At 50.4% G+C, this 19,495-nt stretch overlaps 1 protein-coding gene across 1 annotated transcript in view; it reads left to right on the top strand.

Annotated features, from left to right (window-relative positions):
* Positions 1 to 577: 577 nt before the first annotated feature.
* The window catches only part of LRSAM1 (leucine rich repeat and sterile alpha motif containing 1), a 21,139-nt gene continuing 2,221 nt past the window's right edge, over positions 578 to 19,495 (top strand). The window contains exons 1-20 of the mRNA XM_009873803.1: positions 578 to 649; positions 2,152 to 2,208; positions 3,779 to 3,823; positions 4,265 to 4,342; positions 4,556 to 4,609; positions 5,285 to 5,369; positions 6,742 to 6,863; positions 8,004 to 8,094; positions 9,047 to 9,177; positions 9,574 to 9,603; positions 10,601 to 10,723; positions 10,813 to 10,952; positions 11,348 to 11,392; positions 12,419 to 12,489; positions 13,175 to 13,274; positions 14,179 to 14,266; positions 14,980 to 15,054; positions 16,514 to 16,594; positions 18,764 to 18,859; positions 19,437 to 19,495. The exon at positions 19,437 to 19,495 is cut by the window's right edge and continues 61 nt beyond it. Of these exons, the coding sequence (XP_009872105.1) occupies positions 578 to 649; positions 2,152 to 2,208; positions 3,779 to 3,823; positions 4,265 to 4,342; positions 4,556 to 4,609; positions 5,285 to 5,369; positions 6,742 to 6,863; positions 8,004 to 8,094; positions 9,047 to 9,177; positions 9,574 to 9,603; positions 10,601 to 10,723; positions 10,813 to 10,952; positions 11,348 to 11,392; positions 12,419 to 12,489; positions 13,175 to 13,274; positions 14,179 to 14,266; positions 14,980 to 15,054; positions 16,514 to 16,594; positions 18,764 to 18,859; positions 19,437 to 19,495 (1,643 nt within the window). The remainder of the gene's footprint in view (positions 650 to 2,151; positions 2,209 to 3,778; positions 3,824 to 4,264; positions 4,343 to 4,555; positions 4,610 to 5,284; positions 5,370 to 6,741; positions 6,864 to 8,003; positions 8,095 to 9,046; positions 9,178 to 9,573; positions 9,604 to 10,600; positions 10,724 to 10,812; positions 10,953 to 11,347; positions 11,393 to 12,418; positions 12,490 to 13,174; positions 13,275 to 14,178; positions 14,267 to 14,979; positions 15,055 to 16,513; positions 16,595 to 18,763; positions 18,860 to 19,436) is intronic.

Raw genomic sequence — 19,495 nt, 5'->3', positions numbered from 1 at the left:
AATGGGGAAAGTGTTCCTGCATGAGGCTGCTCCTGCCTGGAAAACAAATAAATCAAGTGATTTTTTAACTTGAGTCAACCCCTGAAGCTGAGAAGCAATGTTTAATTGGCCCTGGTGCTTGATCTCTTGACACAGTTATGGCTTTTTTAGTTCCTGTCTTAGAGCAGACCCTGCGATTTCCTGATCAATCAACAGCCTTTCTCTGTACATGTTTCAGCTGAATTTATCTTGCACAGGGGTGGCCAAGACACAGCAGGGCTTTTGCAGCTTGTGTTAACCCTTCGGCCGTGGACCTTTGCTGGGTGAGAAGCAATGTTTAATTGGCCCTGGTGCTTGATCTCTTGACACAGTTATGGCTTTTTTAGTTCCTGTCCTGTTTTAGTTTGCTGGGATCAGCCTGTTTGATCAAGCCAGAGAAGGGCTTAAACAAAGACAATTGCTGAGACACTGACTTTTTTCTTTTTTCTTCTCCCCCCCCCTCACTTGTTAGAGCACAGTTCTGTAGTCCAGGAGCCGTCTGCCTTTATTTATTCTGGTCATTTGTGCCACTGAGCTGGAGCTATAGTCAAAACTGAAGATGCCACTCTTCTTCCGCAAGAAGAAACCCAGCGAGGATGCTCGGAAGCGCCTTGAATACCAAATGTGCCTGGTAAGCAGCACCAAGGTCTGTTGTTCTCTGTGTCTAGCCCTGGATGCCAGGTGAATCGGTACGTCCCCCACGTTACCAGTTACTGATTGTGTTACGGATCTCACCGACACATCGTCTTCCTGATGTACATCAGGGAATTCCTGCTCTCCCCATCTCCCTTCCATCTGCTTCATGCTGCTCCCATCCCTCTCTGCTGCCGTGGTTCCATGTAACATCCTCCACCCCTCCCCACGTGCCAGCCCACATTAGGGACTCCATCCCTCCTTCCTCCTCTGCCCCTTCACTCTTACAGATCTCTCAGTTGGCTTTTCCCACCCCTTTCCCATCATACCGGGCTTTCCCTGTGCCCCTCTTTTGCTTCTCATTATTATTTCTTTTCTTCCTATCATTCAGAGGATTAACTTGCTAGACACTGCTGTTTGTTTTCCTGGACTGAGATTTGGCCAGGATCCTCTGGCGCAGATCCTCATCAGGTTGCTGTCATGCCAGCGAGATCAGCAGAATGATTTGCCTTACAGCAGCCATGGAATTAAATTTGGCTTCCTGAAAGCAGTCTTCTGTTGAGTTATTTCACTTATTCTGCTGTAGGAGAGGAGCTCCGGACCAGTGCCAGCATAGGAGATCTGCTGTGCTCTACCCAAGAGGCGCCTGCGTTTTAAAAGTGACAAAATTATGCCTGTGGGATGTCTGTAAGGTGGAGAGGCAGGCTTTGTTATGTACCACCAATGAAACCAGTTTTAGGGAATTCATTCAGTTGGAGGGTTCTGTTCCTGTGGGGCTGGGGAGGGATGGCTCAGTTGCTTGTTCTAGGAGTAGTTCTGTATGGCATGTGCTTAGATTAGGGTCAGATACGCAGTTCTGAAGACTCAACAGAGACCACAAGCAGATTTTATTGCCTCATGTGGTACCTTTTGTTTAGGAAAATAACCCAGAGACATGATCCTGCTCACAGTGAGGTTCATTGCTGTTAGCAGCTGGGTTGGATGTGGTTGATCTGAACACGGAAACCCACTTTTGTATAGAAGCGTTGATCCTTGCTCCTTCTTACAGAGCAGAACTGGCCCTGCAGGTCCTGGGGAAGCAAAAAGGCAGTAGTGGGTTATTTTGGTTGCTGTGTACGGTTCAGAAGAGGGTCGATCTGCTGCGGAACAGTGACACAGCAGGCTCTTTACAGGCTGGGGTGGAAGGGCTTCTCTTGACAACCCATCATTTTCTTTCCACATCCTTTCAGTGAAAATGGCAGAATTAGGATGTACTTTGGTTCTTCACGCAGAAACTCATTTGTCGCACCAAAAGGGCTTTTCTGCAGTTTGGTTTCCTGGTTCCTTTTGCTTGCTGCAGCTGTAGCAGCACACCCTTTGCTTCTGATGTCATCATTGAGCTGTATAGCTGTGGCAGAGACCTGTAAACGCATTTTCTGGGAAGGGGCCAGTCAATATGCCGCAAGAGGCCATGTGTTTCTGTACGGTCTAATTCTTTGGGTGTGTATCTTCTCTCTCCAGGCAAAAGAAGCTGGTGCTGATGATGTTCTTGACATATCCAAGTGTGAACTCGCAGAGGTATGTTCTCTACAACGTCCGGTGTTAGCTCATGGGTCCGAGTTCTCTGTGTGCTTCTTGTTACCGACTGACAGATTTAGTATCATGAGCCTTGAGACAGAAATGGCCGTGTTACTGGTCTGCTTCTTCCTATGTCTGCTGAGCGCTGGCTTTCAGGTGAGGGCTGCTTCTGCTGTTTTTTTGTGAGCAATGGCCTGTCCTTCCAACAATGTTTCTGTCCTGGGAATCCTTTTAGATCTGACAAGGTGGGAAGAGCAGAGTGGTCTTGTACCCTTCACCAATATCTTGGTAGGACCCGAGTTCAGGATCTCGTAGATCACTTTTGCAAGACATAAGGGAATATGTTTACTGATTCTTTCTAACCTTAGAGCTACCAAGTCTGCCACTTGCGCTTATTTTCATGTGTAAGTGAAAATCCCTGATACCAGGCTGCTGGTTAAGGACGGAAATCTCACTTCCAGCTTGGCTTCTTTTCTGGCGGCTGACTGAATTAGGAACAATCTGTCTGCTGGAGTGTGAGCATTTGGTGACAGGTTGCCAGGCTTGCAGAGGAGACACAGCTTTTCATCCTGGCAGCCCAGCAGTCCTGTTAAGCAGGAGCCCATTTCTATTTCACTTCCAGTTTTTATTCATTGTCCTGCTGTCCTAAAACCTGTTGGAACCCCTGTAACCTTTTGCCTTTGCTGAATGAGCTAATGGACATCGCATTGCTCTTTGGGGAGAGATTTGGGACCATCCTGGAGAGGATGACTGTCTGCTGTGCGGTATGAGATGGCTTTGCTGAGGCTTTGGGGTGTTTTGGTCCAAGATCAGAAGCCAGCAGCATCCCGTGTGTAGGTTTGTGAGCTGTGTGGGACAGGCTGGGCAAAGGGGTGGCCGACAGAAGGTGCTCACCGAGCCAGCTCCGTTCACAGCCGCAGCAGGTCTTGGATCCCCAGTGGCTCCTTCTGGATTGATATCGGAAAACTCTGTCTTGCTTGTCTTCTTTTTAGCCTTTACACTTCCAATAAATAAAGCAAGCCGTCGGTTTGATCTTCAAATTAACCCTGGGCAGCAATTTGGCTGCTGCTAGTTCCGTGCTGTAGAGCAGGTCGTGATGCTCAGAGCCTTGGCTGGCATGGGCTGGATTTGCTGGAATATCCCTTTTCTGCCTGCCCTTCTCCTGCAGAGCCTGAGGACACTCAGTCCTGCCTGTCGCTCGCCTTTCTCAGCCCACTGCAGTGTGTTTGCCGAGGCTGCAAAACCATGGAATACATTTATATGATGACTAACTGAAAATATGCCTGAGCTCTTGAGTCACTGAATATTAAATCATGCAAAACCTGGACTTCTGCCTAAGCCTCAGTCTGTTCCATGCTGTGTGCGACAGGGCCACGCTCTGTTTAAACAGCAAGCTGTTTAAATGGAAGCTCACTAGGAAATCCTGGCACCCCAGGCCAGGAATTTTAAGCATCACTTGTATTTTCACTGAAGTTAATTTTTCACACTTTCCAGACAGATACTGTAGAAGCTCTTACAAAGGCAGTGTCTTGAGAAGTCTGACGTGACTATTTTTTAATTGCTTTTTTAGGTTCCTTATGGGGCCTTCGCAACTTGTAAAGTCTTGCAAAAAAAGGTAATGTTGCAATCAGAAAGTATTAGATAATTCTATTATTGTGCTTGAGTCTTACTGAAATGACCGCATGTGGCTGAGTATATGTTGCTTCAGAAGAAGTTTGCTTGTAAAGAGCTTGGCCACTTGTATGATACTATATATTGAGCAATCTGGGGACAACTAATCTTGTCTGTGTGATTTAGAGCTAACTTCTGAGAGGTCATTGTTTCCATCTTAGCTATGTAAAGCAATTTCTCCTGTAGCAAAGTGGGGCCTTGTTTAGATGTCATCTTAAACGTTTGACCTTCTGTGAAAATCCACCTATTGCTTTCCTATTTTATATCATATTGAATAAGATATTAAGCGCTTATACAGCCTCCACAATTAAATCTTAAAACCTGTGCTTGTTCTAGACAGCAGCATCTCTTGTGTTCATGTTTCAACGGGATTTTTCCTCCTCAGGTGCTGATTATTCATACGAATAATCTGACATCTTTAGTTCCAAAGTCCTGCAGCCTCCTGAGTCTCATAACTGTGAAGGTAATTGTGAATCTGCAGCCTGTTTTCCTTGCACTTGAGCTGCATTAAAACCCTCCAACCCAAACAAATCCCTTCTGTCTCACTGTCTTTGCCAAGAATCGGTAAGAAGGTGTGAAACCTGCCTCTCGCAGGGTTACCTCCCAGGGAGACAGACATTCTTGCACCATGACTTCTTTTCCCAACCTTGTTTGGTGAAGTCATCTGCTCTTCCAGGTTCTGGACCTGCATGACAACCAGCTGGCTATTGGCCAGCTGACATCTCTTCAGGTAAAAGATACGTCACAGGGCAGCAAGAATATGGGGCTGCTCTATTTGATAATTAATCGCAGCTTACGTGATGGTGCTCGTATTGTCAGATCTACTTCATTGATTTGGCTGTTGCTGTTAAACTGGTTTGTTGGGGTGGGAGAGCGGGAGAAGCGCAGGAGAAAAGCAGAAGAGCAGGGGAAGGGCAGATGTGCCGCTTAGTGCGAGGGCTGTCAGTCCAGGTGGCTCACACTGCCCAGCGGCTGCTGGGAGCGAGCAGGGCTGGAGCTTCCAGTCCTCTCGATTTGCCAAATTACTCAGGTTTTACCGTTCTCCCTGGTGTGCTTATGTTGAGAAGCCGGTGCGGCGTGTCATAGTGCGGGGGGCAGCTCTAGCTCCAGTCACTGCTCCCTGGTGGGAGCCGGGTGGGAAGCGCTGCCCTGGAGCAGGGGGACGCTGCTGGTGCATCAGTGTTCAGCACCTACTGCTGCTGGTGCTTGTGAGGAGGGTTTCTCACTGCCTGTAGTAGCTAACCCGGACTACTGGAAATATTTGGTTTCTGATTTGTTTGTGTTTTGGGTTTTTTTCTAACTTGGAAAGTATTACCTAAAACCAATTTCCAGTTGAAGGTGGTCCCCAAAGCATAAATGTGTGGAAGACCTGAGACCCTGAATGTCTTTTCTGTTAATACTTTAGGTCCTAAACCTTGAAAGGAATCTTTTAAAATCTCTTCCACAATCTATAGGAGACCTTGCCCAGCTCCAGCTGCTCAATGTGAAAGGTACGGCACGTGTTTCTTGTCGGTGCTGTGGGCAAAGCACCGCTAACTACCTGAGTCCTGTTGAGTTGCATTAGTAATTATTCATTTCAGCCAGAGCAAGCACAGAATGGTTTGCACTATAAATGCTAAGGAAGGACACAAGAAAGATTTGAATTCGAGTAGTTGGCAAAGCAGGAGAGATCACAGAATGGCTTGGGTTAGAAAGGACCTTAAAGATCATGTAGTTCCACTTGCCCTGCCGTGGGCTGATTTTCATCTAAGCTGACAATGACTGCTAAAACCTTCCTGAGTTATTAGGAGTAACTGGGGTGGTTGGACTGCCTCTTAGCAAATGCACACATGCTCTGCCGTGGTTCAACTCATGGCTCTTGGGTCAAACTTGCTCCGTATGATGTTTCCATTCTGCTCATTGCCTTTTCTCGAAGGAGAGGTTGTTGGGTCATCGTGCCTGATCTCAGCAGCACCTGAACAACATTTCAGAGCCTCACTCCTGCCAAGAGGGCTGGAGGCACGTGTCCTCCTCGGTGACCATGAGACCAGCCTCGAGCTGGGAGCACTGGGTGTACCCTGCGAGAGGAGTCCCAGGCCAGGGCTTGTCCTCTCTGCGTAAAGATTCAGACTAACCTAAGAAATCTGCCTGTGCAGATTCAAGTGTAATAAAAATAGTAGATCTTTGGCAGAAGCAGTTCAGTAAAGCAAGTAGAACAGCCAGCCTGGATAAACTGAATGAAGTCCACCAACACCCAGAGCTCGATCCTGTGAGCCCACGTATCCTTGCCAGGTCTGCAGAGCCCTAACACAAAGGTCACAACTGTACTTCTTTTCAAGACTCCTGGGTGTTTTCCACATAGGCAGTGCCATAAATTTGGGAGAAAAATGAGGCTCTGTTACAGGGAGCTGTTGCTGGAACAGAAGGGAAGTGGAGGGCGAGGAAGCTGGAGGTGCAGCTCCGTTCATTGCTGGATCCATCTGCAGCACCTCACCTCCGACCGCTGGGTCTGCAGCCCCACACTCAGTCTCCTTCCTTCCACCTCTGGTACTTGCACTGGAGGGAAGAAGAACTTCACATTGCGAATATTCTCCTGATAGCACAGATCCAGCCTGCAGCACTCACCTCAGTAGATTCCACATGAGGAAGTGCTGCTGGACCTGTGCTCTTGGGTTGTGTGTGAGTAGATCTTGATGCCCGTTTCCCTCGGTGGGCAGTGGCAGCCTTCGGAGCCCTTGCATGACCCACAACAGCCCCGTCCCTGCAATAGAATGTAAAGAATAGGTCATATGTGTGTTGTGGTTTGGTATTCCAGCAGAGGAACTCGCTGGGTCCTGCTTTGGGAAAGTTACGTGGCACTACATGACTTTTCTCTCTCTCTAGGTAACAGGCTGAAGGAGCTGCCGGCTACCGTGAGCGGCTTGCGGAGTTTGCACACTCTGGATGTCAGCGAGAACGCGCTGCAGGAGCTGCCGCGGGTGCTGGCTCATGTCCGCACGCTGGAGGTACGTGCCCGGCCAGCCCTGTCTGTCCGTCCCCTTCACAGGCTGTTTGTTCTGCTTCCCTTCCTGCTTGCTCAGTACGAGAATAAAATTAGCACAGAAAGTGGATTTTTAGGCCTTGGGCAGGACCCACTGTGGGGGATTGTAACAGGGCTTACCTGGCTTCATGGTGTCCAGAACAGCTTTTGCCTACCCCTCCTGCTTTAACGTTTTCTGATCCCCTTTTGCCGTGGCTTAACTGTGACAAAAATAACCCACAGGGAGTGACTCCCCAGGTGTGTTCTGCTGAGGCTGCCTCTCTGAGAGCACGAGCTGTGCCCCTGGGCTCCGGCCGACTCGGCCACTTTCCACCAAGGCTGATTCTAAATGACCAGATGGGGTATTTCCAATGAGTTTTTTTTACCTCCGTTGCTGTGACAGATCTCTGACTCGTCGTCAGCCTCCGTGGGTTTCTGGCTCCCTGGAGTGCACGTTCAGAATGAGACAAGCATCAAGATTTTGACAGATGTGTTACATTCTGGCCACCAAACTTGTCAGTACTGAACTGTGCAAACGTCAGGCAACGGGGCTGACTCCCACACCAGCGTGGGGGATGCAAATAAGTGCCTCCAACACACGACATTGGGCTTCTTGTCTCTTGTGGGCAGTCTCTGAGATAAGGGATCTGTGCAACTCGCTCCCCTGTGCTTGATAAAATGGTTCTTTTCTGGGCCTCCCTTCTCTACAGGAGGCAACATCAGGTACTTTCGGTGGCCATGGTGGGGACAAAACAGCAAATGGTCCTCCCACTTGCTCTTACTGGTAGCCCTCTTCTCACCCTGTCCTTTGTACCACCTTCCATTTATCGTGCGTAGGGGCTCCAGCGTACAGAAATCAGTAGAAAATTTCTGTAATTGAGAAGGGAGATGTTCCACAGAAGGAGCAGCTCAGAAGCTCCCAAATAAGAGACAGCAGAGTCACCTCTGAAAGGTGTCAAAACACTCAGTGGGAATTAACACAAACTCGTATTTATGTCACAGTTAAGGGTAATGTGAAATTATCAGTCCATAAGTGAAGTTCTGAGGAGCTGCAAGGATAACAGCAGTTGGTTACTCTGGCTGGGCCACCAGAATAACCTGCAGCTCTGTGTGTTCTCTTTCGGAGACGCTCGTCTTGGATGCTTCTTCCATGACCTACCCGCCAGCTGAGGTTTGCAGTGCAGGTACAGAGTCCATTCAGCAGTTCCTCTGCAAAGGTAAGGAAGAAGAGTCTGGGGATGGCAGCGAGAACTCGGGGCCTGCCCTGTGCTCTCCTCGGGTGCTGTGGTGTGTTCAGAGGTGGCATTATCAAAAGACAAACCTCGGGTTGCTTCTGCTTGGGGTGGTTTCTGATGCTCTGCACGCGTGGCAGGCCGGTCAGTGAGTTCTGTGTCTTTACTGGCAGACAGCAGAACAGGAGTCCTTCCCTGAGACTTGATTCTTTCTGTCACACTGAAATTTATCATGGTTTTCTTAAAACACCAGAATAGCTGAGTCCGAGGCTATTTGACCATAAGAAGTCGTTGCATCTCCCAGAGATTTTGTTTTCTCCTTTGTATTTTCTCAAGTGGGAGGACCAAGCATTGTCCAGGTCTTGGGGCAAGGACAGGGACTCAGTAGTCACTCGAGATCCCTTCCACCCTCATTTTCTGTGAGAAGGGGCATGGGGGGCTGCAGGCTGATGGTTTGGTAAGACAAAGGTGAAACCAGATGGAAAACTCAGAGGACAAAGATAATATACTGTGACCTTGTAAACATTGAATTTGATACAGACTGGAAGATTTGGAAGAGGTTTTGTACCGGGGAAGTGCCTTGCCAGACATTGCTAATCCCTGAAATAAAGGGGGAGTCAGGGCTTGTTTTAGTAGGGGCAGTAACATTTACAGCCCTGCAGAAGCCAATTTGCCTGTGCCCTTGTGAGCGAAGCATTTCTATCTGACCAGGTCAGCTTTGATGCTCTTCCCGGTGGGGTTGGGGTGGCCCTGTCTCCTCTCAGAGCTTCTTGCCGCTAAGCCTGCCCAAGCTGGAGGAGTTCTTTCAGGAGCTCATCTGTGTGTGGGGAGAGGGAGCACGCTTGGAAGCAGTCTCACGTGCCAGCCAGTCCTCAGCGGTGCTGCCGGGGGGTCTTTAAGCACCAAGTCTTCTTCTTTTGTGTCCGATACCTTCCAGAGTGTGGAATTGCCTACTACCCTCCCTCGCAATACCTGCTCCCCGCGCTGGAGAGGGATGGAGAAGGAACATCAGTGGATGGGGTGGACAGGGCAGTGCAGAAGTACTTGGAGGAGGAGAGCGAGTGGCAGGTGAGGCTGCACGATGTGTGACACCGTGCCCAGAGGGTTTGGGGTTTGCTTCTCCCCTCCATCAACTGATCTCACAGCACTTAGTGCACCAGCCCTTCACAGCAAACTGCAGAAGAACCTTGTGATGCCCAGCCAAGTGCTAGACATGGCCAGCCCTGCCTGGGAAAGGCGTGTCGTTATGATAAGCTCTGCTAATTGCTGTGCTGTGTAGCAAGTAGAGAGTGAATTTCTTTGTCCCCAGAGGAAGATGAATGACTGGACTTCATGGCTCTGTTAATCTTCTTGTGCCTTTGGTTGATGTCTTTACTCAGTTAGGGGAAGATATAATGTGGGGTAATAATATCTACAAAAATTCCGTCTGGGAGTAACTGTCTACTGATATTGTTTATTTTTCAGAACAAGTTCTTGGATTATGAGAAGAGGAAGGTAAGGGTGAACACCCGCAAATGCTTTTGTCTGCAGAGTAGCTCCATTTTTTCTTTCTTGTTTTCCCTGCCTTTGTCTGGTTTCTCAGCCAAAACTGAACAGTTTGAGAGCTGAGTTCTTCCAGAAGCCCCCGCTGGGGGGTTACAGAACCTCCTCGCTGCAGAAGACAAGTGGGGGCGTGGGGGAATCTGTGGCTGAGTCACTGACACAGGCAGCTGATGGGCGGCAGCCTCTCTCTTGAGCGAGCAGTTCCAGTTTCTATCAGTGTGTGTTTGCAGAGCTGGGTCCAGAGGCTTTCGCACTATGTGGCTTTTTTGTTGCTTCTCTGTGCTGAAAGCTCCGTTTGTTTTTCACAGAAGGGGGGCAGATGTGCGAGCAGTCTGTGCACAGACAGCTCAGTACATCTCAGCCCCTCAGTGGCTGGCACCTTGACCCCTTGGCTCATAGAGCTGCTGTTCCTGCTCTTTCGTAGTGTTCCTTGCTTCATTGCTCCGTTCCCCTCACCTGGCTGCGTTTTTGTATTTTACGGATCTTTACATCTTTGCCTGTGCAAGGCTCCCTTTGAAATAACCTGAAGCTTCTGTCATGCAGCTCACCTCTCCTCTTGGCCCGAGCTGCTCGTCCCTGGCCGCTGCCTTCACTGTGCCCGTGCCATCGGGGATTAAACACAACCTTCATTTCTGGGCTTCCCTCTGGGTGTTTGTATTGACTCTTTCAGTCATATAGGTTGATGCCCGAGGACTTTGGCTTCATGACTTTGCAACGAGTTGGGGAAAGTTTGGGGACACTCGTAAAGAGAGCAGCAGCTTCTGCTTCGCAGTTTTGGGGTTCCTGAGGAAAGAATGTTTCCATTCTATAGCCAAGCCTCCTGTTTGCTGCTTCGCTTGCATTATTGTAGTTGAGACGATTGCTGTGCCGGAATTTGGTCTTGCCTGGGAAGGAGCAGAGCCAGCACTCTACTGATTTCTCGCACTCATCTTTCTCTTCCTCCTCTCAGGAAAAAAAAATGCAGGAGAAGCTGGAATTTGAGCGGCGCCTGAACATGGGGCAAAGAGAACATGCTCTGCTCGTCCAGCAGATCAACAGCCAGAAGGATGAGATACTGCAGACCGTGAGAGAAGTAGGTCTCCTCTGGACGGGCCCCCTACAAGGCATTGCCCTTCCTAAACTGACCATTTTCTGCTTTGGTTCCCTCTTGCTTTGGCCTAGGACCAGATGAGGCTGGAGGAGGATCTGACGAAGCACCAGCGCTATTTGGAGGAGGAGCGCCTGAAGCTGCTGCAGCAGTTGAAGCAAGCGGAGCAAGGCATTGCCAGCCGTGTCCAGAAGCTGCTAGAGGACAACCAGAGGTAGGTTGGTCCCGGCGTGTCCTGCAGTCATCTCCATCCCCTGGGGGCTCGTGTTATTTTGTCCCGTTCTAAGCAGTTCTTTTTTGCCCTTCCTGAGTGTTACAGAAGTGGTCAGGATTGGTATCTGTAAGAGGTGCCTTAGTTGTTGAACAGCTGAAGTCCCATTTAAAGGAAGTGGAATTTGACACCTTAAAAAATCGTGTTTCACACCTGTGTGTGCTTTTGGAGTTTTGCAGTGCTGTGGGAAAAAAAATGAATTCCTCGTGGAAGGTGCAAATTTGAAGTGTTTGAAGCTTCCACTGCCTAGATCTGATGGGTTGGCGCTGGTGTAAGATTACCAGCCTGCTTAAAGCTGCTCTGTGCCTGAGGGAAAACCTCTTATTTTGTCTCTTTAGGCAGAAACAAAGTTCAGACATTCTGAAATCCTTGGAGAATGAGAGGTGAGTGTCTTTGAAATAAGCTCTTCTAGAAAAGGGGCAAGAAGCTGCGAAGAGGGCTGGGACCTTCCTTTCAGAGCCACCAACCTGAATCCACCTTAAGTCAGGGAAGGTTCATGTCGTCCCTGCAGCTGGTTCTGGTGCCTGCTGGAAGCAAAACAACAGGCTAGAAGTGCCTGGTCTTAGCCCTACCCAATGGGATGGGGATTTTACCTCTTCTTCATCTCTGAATGATCCTAACTAAGGCGTTTGGAAACAAAACCCTGTGTTCTATTAATAAGGACCAACAGAAATGCTACATCTGTTGCAAAGGAAGGCATTTATGAAGATGGTCCAGTAACGTGTACGGGCTAGGAGGGCAACGTTGAAAGCAAGGCAGCCGTTCAGCCAACTGGCTTTGCCACCAAAAGTGGTTGTCTGCAGCTCTCCCCTGCCCATGTGCTGTCCCTTCCCTTTGGCCAACTGTTTGTGCTGCAACAGGGTAGACTGGATGGAGACACTGACCTGGCTGAAGATAATCCCTTTGTATGCCGGGTACTTTTTGAGCTACACCGGTTTGTGATCTGTGAAGTAGCCTTGTATGTGTGTGTGTTCATGCTGGGACAAGGACACGGGAGGTGGGAATGGAGGCCAGGCTGCTGCTTTCAGTGGCACTGCTCACTTAGGTCAGCTTCAAACTGCTCGTCAAGCCTCAAGAGAAAGGAAAGCAAAAAATAGAACAGGCGCTGTGTTTGGTGAGAGTGTGTGCAGGTTGGGTAGATGTACCTTTCCTTGGAAAGATCAGCTTTCCTGTCCAAGAAGCAATTGTCCCTGTGGTTTTGAGCAAAATTTATGCTGTCTCCCGTAGACTTAGAGGTTCCTTAACAAGAAACCACTGAGAGTTTTGTGTCTCTGATAAGCACGTGGCTTTCCTCAGCAGCTGGCAGGGTGAATCTGCCCAGCTTTTGGGCTCTGAGCTGGGTGGGTGGAGGAGAAGGGAGATAGTGCTTGTTTGAAGGAGTGGCTGAATTGCTCTTGTCTATTCGGCAGAATAAGGATGGAGCAGCTGATGGCAATAACACAGGAGGAGACGGAGAACCTACGAAGAAGGGAAGTGGCCGGTAAGTCCAGACAACTCTTTGGGGTGCGAGGAAGACCTGGTTGCTCTGGAGGTGCAGGGTGCACGAGTGCCAGAGCTGATCCCCTGTTTCCACCTTCTGCTCGCTGCCAGTTCTCCTGGAGGTGCAAACTGTGCTCCCTGCGTAGCTACAGCCTGTCACGCAAGGAGTTTGTGAGACCGGCTGTAAGCACACCAAGTGCTTCCTAGCTCAAAGGTACCGAACAGATGTTAGCTGATCAGGGTCGTGAGGCAGGAGGCAACAGTGCTGGGGAGCCTTCTCTGCTCACGATGACCATGACCAGAGCTGCTGGGGTTGCAAGAGGAGTGGGAGGGGCGTGTTGCTACCCCCAGGATGGGTTACTCGCAGTGGGATGGGCAGAGCTGCAGCCCATCGAGAGGTCTCTAAGCTGTAGCCAGGCTCCTCTGAGCACCGAAGAGGCGCAAGCCCAGGCAGAGTGGAGTTTGCTCAGCTCATTTCTCAGTAAATAGCTACGATTCTTGCAGCTGAGTGATTCTTGTGGCTGAAGGAGTCTGCTCTGAAGTGAATGAAGTGGAGAAAGCAAGGGCAGGTTGGAAATGAGAGAGAAGTCACCGTTAATTCCAAGTGACTGTAGCAGCAGTGATAGATGAGCGCCTGTTCTAGACACCCGCTCCCGACGCAGACTGACAGCCCTCCTCTCTCCTAGCTGCCATGCAACAAATGCTGGCTGAGAGCTACAAGAACAAGCTCATCCAAATGAGCTACGAGTCTCGTCGGCAAGACCTCATCAGCCAGGCCTGCTCCAGGTACAGTGGGAGATGGCTGGGGCTGGTGGTGCTGTTGTCAAGTCCCTTTTTCTTTCCAGCCGTGCCTGGTGTAGTTCCCATATGTACACTCAGGAACACCTGGAGCTGCCGGGACGTGGCGGGACAGCTGTGAAAGAGCAGGTGACAGTGCAGTTTAAAGAAACTGTCAAATTTGATTCAATGAACTACATTCTAACCACAAGAATATGCATGTTTATCATGCTGTGGATCAACTATCACTTTTTTAGACGATTTGTTTTACTTTATGCATTCTGTTAGATATGGAGGATGAAATCAGACTGTTCTTCCTGCTCTGTTAGCCAGTTCAGTGTCAAACTCTAGCAGAAAACTCCTTTCCTCACCTCCTGGTGTTGTCTCAAGGATGCTGTTTGTATATCCGCAGGACTTGCTGCGTTGCTGTAGGTACACAGAGCATGCCGGCTCGCGTGCTGGCTTGAATCTGACAGCGTCTGGCCCTGAGCACAAGCAACCTTGTGTGCCTGTGACCCACCCCACAAAGGGCAGTGGGCGGACACGGTCCTGCCTGCAAGTGCAAGCGATGTATGGCCACAGTGTCAGGGTCTCCATCATCAGCCCATGCTCTCCAGTGCAGAACACCCACCCGCAAATTCATCACCCGAGCCCTTGCCCGGGTAGCAGGAGCTCCTGCTTGGACTTTGAGCCGTGCACATGCAGGCAGTGATGCTTCGACTCTGGCTTGGTCTGTGGCACAAGTTTGGTTTGGTTGTAGGAAAGGAGGTTTATAAATCTGTCGGCCTTCAGTTACCTTTGTTCAGTAACAAGTTTCTCCAACCCTGGATTCCTCGTTGTCTGTTTTTCCTCTTGTTTGCATTGAGAGTCTCAGACCCAGCAGTAACTCCCTGGCAAATCCGTCTTCTTGCAGTCTAGCTGAGATGGACCAGAAGTTCCAGCAAATCCTGGCTTGGCAACAGCTGGACCAGAACAAAGCTGTTAGTCAGATCTTGCAGCAGGTAGGCAAGGGAGCAAACTGCTTGCGGGGAGGATCGAGGGAAAGCAACTGCGCACAAAAGCAGGATCAGGAGCAGATCCCAGGAGCAGCGGTGGCAGGGCTGGGCTGCATGCAAAAGTTATTTTATAGGACCCTTTGTGCTCGACTGAGAGTTTCTGGTATTCTAACTGACTAGGGCTGTTGAAAGAAAAATGTATGTATTTTTTATTTTTTTGAGCTAGACAGCAAGATTTCAGAAAGAGTGGCAGCACAGACCATAGGAAGCAAAACTGGTCTTGTGTTTAATAGAGAAAATTTTGGGACACAAGTCCTGTCTTTCTGGCAGTTTTCCTGGGTGACTTGGGGCAAGCTGCCTCCAGGAAGCATTTTCACTGCCTCGCCTCCTTTTCAAATACCTCATTTGGAACCCAAGAGCTCTGCGCTCACTTTTCAGAAGTGCTGAGCAGCCATGCCCTGTTGCCCAGCCTGGGTGCTCAGCGCTGCTGGAAACAAGAGGGGGACTCCCTACAAAATGTGTGTTTGAAGAACATGACTGTAACTTCTGTGTCTGTGAAGTGGGTTTTGCCTTTTGGGACCTAAGTCATGAGGCGATCAGGGCGCTGTTGCACACAGTAAGGACTGTTCAGATGCTTGTTGATAAGTCACTGGGAGGTCGCAGAGTTGTGTAGCCCCTTTGGAGCTATGAAGCTAAGCAAGATGCTCTCTGTCCCTTAGATTGAGATGCAGAAAGCTGCTTTTGAAGCTCTCCAAGTGAAGAAGGATCTCATGCACAGGCAGATCAGGAACCAGGTGAGTCAGCAACAGAGGAAAGAGCAACCAGCCACTCAGCTCACACCTGCATTCGATGAGACACCTCAGAGGAAGAGCGAAGCACTGTGAGTTTAGAACAGGGTCTGGAGGGAATGAAGAGCTCTTGTACTGCTGAGAGCTCTGTAACAAAGCGTTGGGCAGTGTCAGTTGGTGAAACTACAGTCTCCCAGCTGTGTAGGAGTAGTGTGGATGCGCGTTTTGGTTCTTGGGGAGTAGTGGAATTGCCTTTGCTTCAGTCATCTCAGCACTAATGCGGATGAAGTGCTGGAGAGCGGTCACTAGAGGACAGACCTGCGTTGGCCCTGTCATTGCAATTACGATTTCCTTCAGGTTGTGTACTTAGCAGGGCTGCTGCTTCCACATGAGTCCACTGCATCTCCATCCAGCACGTCGGAACTGCGCCTTAAGCCATAAATTCACCTTTTCTTTCCCATTCTTAGTCTGCCTTTCTCAGCTCCATTCTGCAGAAGGCACAATGCGATGGAGGGTGGGGGGCGGGAAGAGCAAGAGCTGGTGGGGAAAATAGTGTTGGTTGATGCACGAAGATGTGTGAGTGGTTTCCGACACGGTGCTCCAGAATCTTCCCTCTCCTGATCGGACACCAGCAGAAAAGTCTCAGGAGTTGTTGGATAAGCTTAAGAGCTTCAGTACATTGAGTCAGTGGCCAGTCTCTGCATTGTGCTAGAAGCCCAGGGACTGTGCATGGACAATCCAGGAGACGGGTCTATCAACTCCCCATTGCTTGAGTTCGCCCTGCAATTTGCTCACACTTGCTCTTTAAAGGAAGGGAGTTTGTTCTTTGACGAGTTCCTTGGGATTTTGTTCCAGCCCACCTCACCAGTACCCTGCAAAGGCAGCAAACGGGCAGGAGCCCTCTGCAGAGCCCTGCTGTGGGCAGGAATTCCGTGGGGGGTGGCGTGGCCTGGGGACAGCAGGTGGCCTGGCGGATAGGTGAGCAGGGCTCTCATCTTGGCTTTGCTGCGGGATCTTGGGCAACTCGCTTCACCTCTCTGTGTCTCAGTTGCCCCACGTGAAAAATCCTGTGTCATTGTGGGATTTGCTGGAGCATCTAGAAAGCAGGACCCTGCCTCTAGGGGTTTGCAGTTTGAGAGGTGGTGCTGGGAGGACTTTCACCATCAGCTGCTGCCTTCCAGAGTGGCTGCAAAAGGTTTGAAGCGATGGCAACATGCTTCTAGGCTTGAGCAGAGGGTGCTTAGAGCAGAGAGATAATTAGAGAATGGGGGTGCAGCTCCTCAGGCAAGAGGCGAAGAGCGACCTTAAAAGCACACATCACAGATGGGCATTAGCAGGGTCCCAAAACTTCTGGGTGGCTCTGCAGTGCCGTCCCTCCCAGGGCAACAGTTAGACCTCAATTTAAAAGAACATAAATGGAAGTCATTGCAAATGTCAGTAAAAAAATGTTTCGTCTTCTGTTTAGATTAAATTAATAGAAACAGAGTTATTGCAGTTGACACAGCTGGAGTTAAAGAGGCAAGAACTGGACACAGAGACGCTGCAGGTATGTAGGGCTCCGGGGCTGCCCCGCCACCCTCTCTCTGCTCTGGGATCGCAAAAGCTCCACTTGCTTCTTTGCTCCATGCAGTTTCCAGGTGGTTTTATGCTTAGGCAGAAGGGTACTTGCCCACAGGACACTACAAACCCCTCTTTGTCGTGGGAATGTGGCTGCTGCTTCTAAACGTGATGATGCATTTTCAGGGAAGAGATAAACGAACCCACCCTGGTAGCAAAGGGCAGTTCCAGGTTTGCTGGACGGGGAAGGATTTTGCGATCCAGTCGTTGCCTGTCCCAGAGGTGCCTGCCTGCTGTGCGCCATGTGTCTCCTTACATCGCTGTGTTGTGTTTTTAAGTACCTGCCAGTGATGGCTGCCAGCTCTCCCCCTTCGTTTCTAAGTCTTGTCTCCCAGGCTGCTCTGCCCGACCATCCCGCCATTCGATGGGCTGACTTCATCACACACTGAGGAATATCAAGTCTGGCTTAAGCAGCTTGGCTTTCGATTTTGTTATTACGCCTTTGCATTGTTCGTTTTCTTGCGTGTGCTGTTTGCCAGGTTAGGTCGCCTGTTCAGTGAGCCTGAAATTGGTAGTGAACATCATTTACTTTCCCAGAGTAGTGCACTCAGAATGTTGGTAAGCGCTGACTTGAGCCAGGTTTACCTCTGAGCCCTGTGCTGGACACCTTGAAGTATAAGATTTGCGTTATGGTACCTTAACTAGTGCAGGTCCTCCGTGTAACGCTGCAGGGTTGAAGACCTGATGGTGGTGGACCACCAAAAACTTGTGAAGGGAAGACCAAGGAGCCCCAGGCAGGTGTTCAAGTGCGTGTTCAACAGGAGCTGGGTGTTGGGTGACCACAGGAGCTCCAGGGATGTGCACAAGCCCCCAGCAGGCAGCACAGGATGGTTGCAGCGTCAACATGGGGCACTAGGAAACGAGGTGCAGGACAGCATCATCTCTCTGGATCCCCCACAGCCCGAAGGTTCCCCTCTGTGACTGAACCCTCCCAGTGCACAAAGTGCTTTGGCAGAAGCTTTTCTGCAGTTCTGCGTGGTACCTCCCATGCAGCAGACACTTGCTTCCCCCTGCCCCAATATACGAGTGCTTTAGTAATGAACTTGATAAATCGTTAGAAAGTGGGAAGAACAAAAAGCACCCCGAGAAAGGGAGATGTTTGAGCTGGTCTCTTGCAAAGTCAGTCTCAGAGAGAGTGATCCTGGTGGGGCGTCCACAGTGCAGGTGGGCAAGAGAGCTCATCCCAAGGTTAGTCGGGCTTCCCAGCGGAGGCAGCTCCCAGTGTCGTTAGTTGTCCCTCTGGCCTCTGTGCAGGTCCTGGCACAGCAGAGCTTTCCTGCCTCTCTGATCAGCCTCTGAGAGCCAGGCGTTCCTGTCTCCTGCTTAAACAGAGGCCCTTGACCCTGTATAGGGTCCACATGCTGAGCAGTGAAGGTTTCCCCACATGTCTCCTTTAGGAGGTCAGCCCTCTAACAGAATCCTTGTCCCTTTGTCCATGGGCATCTGAAGTCCTTCTGCCCGATAACTCCTGGCTTCTGCACAGGTAGCGATCCTCCCAGCAGGCACGAGCTGGCTGGGACTGAACCATACAGAGATGAAACCTGGTCTGATGTAGCTCAGACAATCAGCCTGTCCTCATTTCCCAGCAGTGGGGCTGCCGTGGTGACTGTCCTCAGCCCGGTACCCCGTGGTGCTCAGTGTGAGACCCCAATGAAAGCAAACTTCCCAGAGGCACAGAGAGGTTGCTACCTTACCTGTCCTTCATGCCTGCAGGCTCCTAGACCTAGTTTCGAGTGGTCTTTCTCAGTTAAGGGGGGAGATGACGAACTCTTGTAGTGCCATTGAGCTTCTGATGGAGGCACAAAGAGCTGCCACAGGCTGAGGCTGCCCGGGATGCGTGAGGAGTTGGCACCCCCAGACAACAATTGGTGCAGGACCAGAAGAAATGGGTGCAGCTTGGGTCTGCCATGCCAGCTGCTAGGAGAGGATTCCAGCTGTTTGTTCAGCTGGGCTTGAAAGCCTGTGCCGTGCAGGGCTTCCACATCTGCTGGGGCTGGTTTGGGTATGGTAAGTGCTTTGCTGGAAACGGGGGGCAGGGGGGTTTCTTGCAGCCGTAGGATACAGAGGAGTGGATGCCAGAGATGTCCTTCTGTTGCAGGGGGTGATCACAGAGCAACGCCAAGCACTCGGCTACCTGCTGCAGCAGCTGCTCAAAGAGAAGAAGCAAAGGGAAGAAGAGCTGCGACAAATACTGGTAACGAAGGCCCCTGATTAGTTGTTGTAGATGAGGAAGCGCATGGGCCGGCTGCAGGGAGAGAGGCCGTGAGCCAGCGCAGGAGAAAAGGGGAGCAGTGGAGGCTTCTGAGGGGCTGTGTCCAGATCCAGAGACTAATTTAATTTCAGGAAGTGCTGATCTAAGCTCTCGGGGGCATGATTCACATCACTCCCTGGTGCAGCGTGAGGCACCATCGTCATCGACATCCCCTGTCAGGAAAGGGAGTCATAAGGAGGGATGAGCACAGTCCTACAAGGTCCTTGCAGTTGTAACCCTGAAGACTCTCCTGAGCCTCAGGAGACCAGCTCCAGTGTCTGGGGCAAAGCAACCAGAGGGATGCACAGCCCTAGGCTGGCTGTGGGGATCAAAGCGGGACCAGAGGCCTGCAGAAGGCCAGCAGTGCCCCTCCTGCTGTAGCCGTGCCCTTCACAGCGCTCTCAGCCCGCCCCGCACAACCTGGGGTGTTGGTTTCCCCTCTGAGGTGTCTGACTCGGCTGCCCTGAACACTCTTGCAAAGTTATCTTGGCCTGTTGAGTGAATTGAGTTTGTTTTTCAGCTGGAGATGGAGGCAAAGAGTGAAACCAAACGGGAGAACTACTGGCTCATCCAGTACCA

The sequence above is a fragment of the Apaloderma vittatum genome, unplaced genomic scaffold (genome assembly GCF_000703405.1).
Source record: "Apaloderma vittatum isolate BGI_N311 unplaced genomic scaffold, ASM70340v1 scaffold8207, whole genome shotgun sequence".
Lineage (NCBI taxonomy): Eukaryota > Metazoa > Chordata > Aves > Trogoniformes > Trogonidae > Apaloderma > Apaloderma vittatum.
This window is presented reverse-complemented; position numbering and strand designations above follow the sequence as displayed.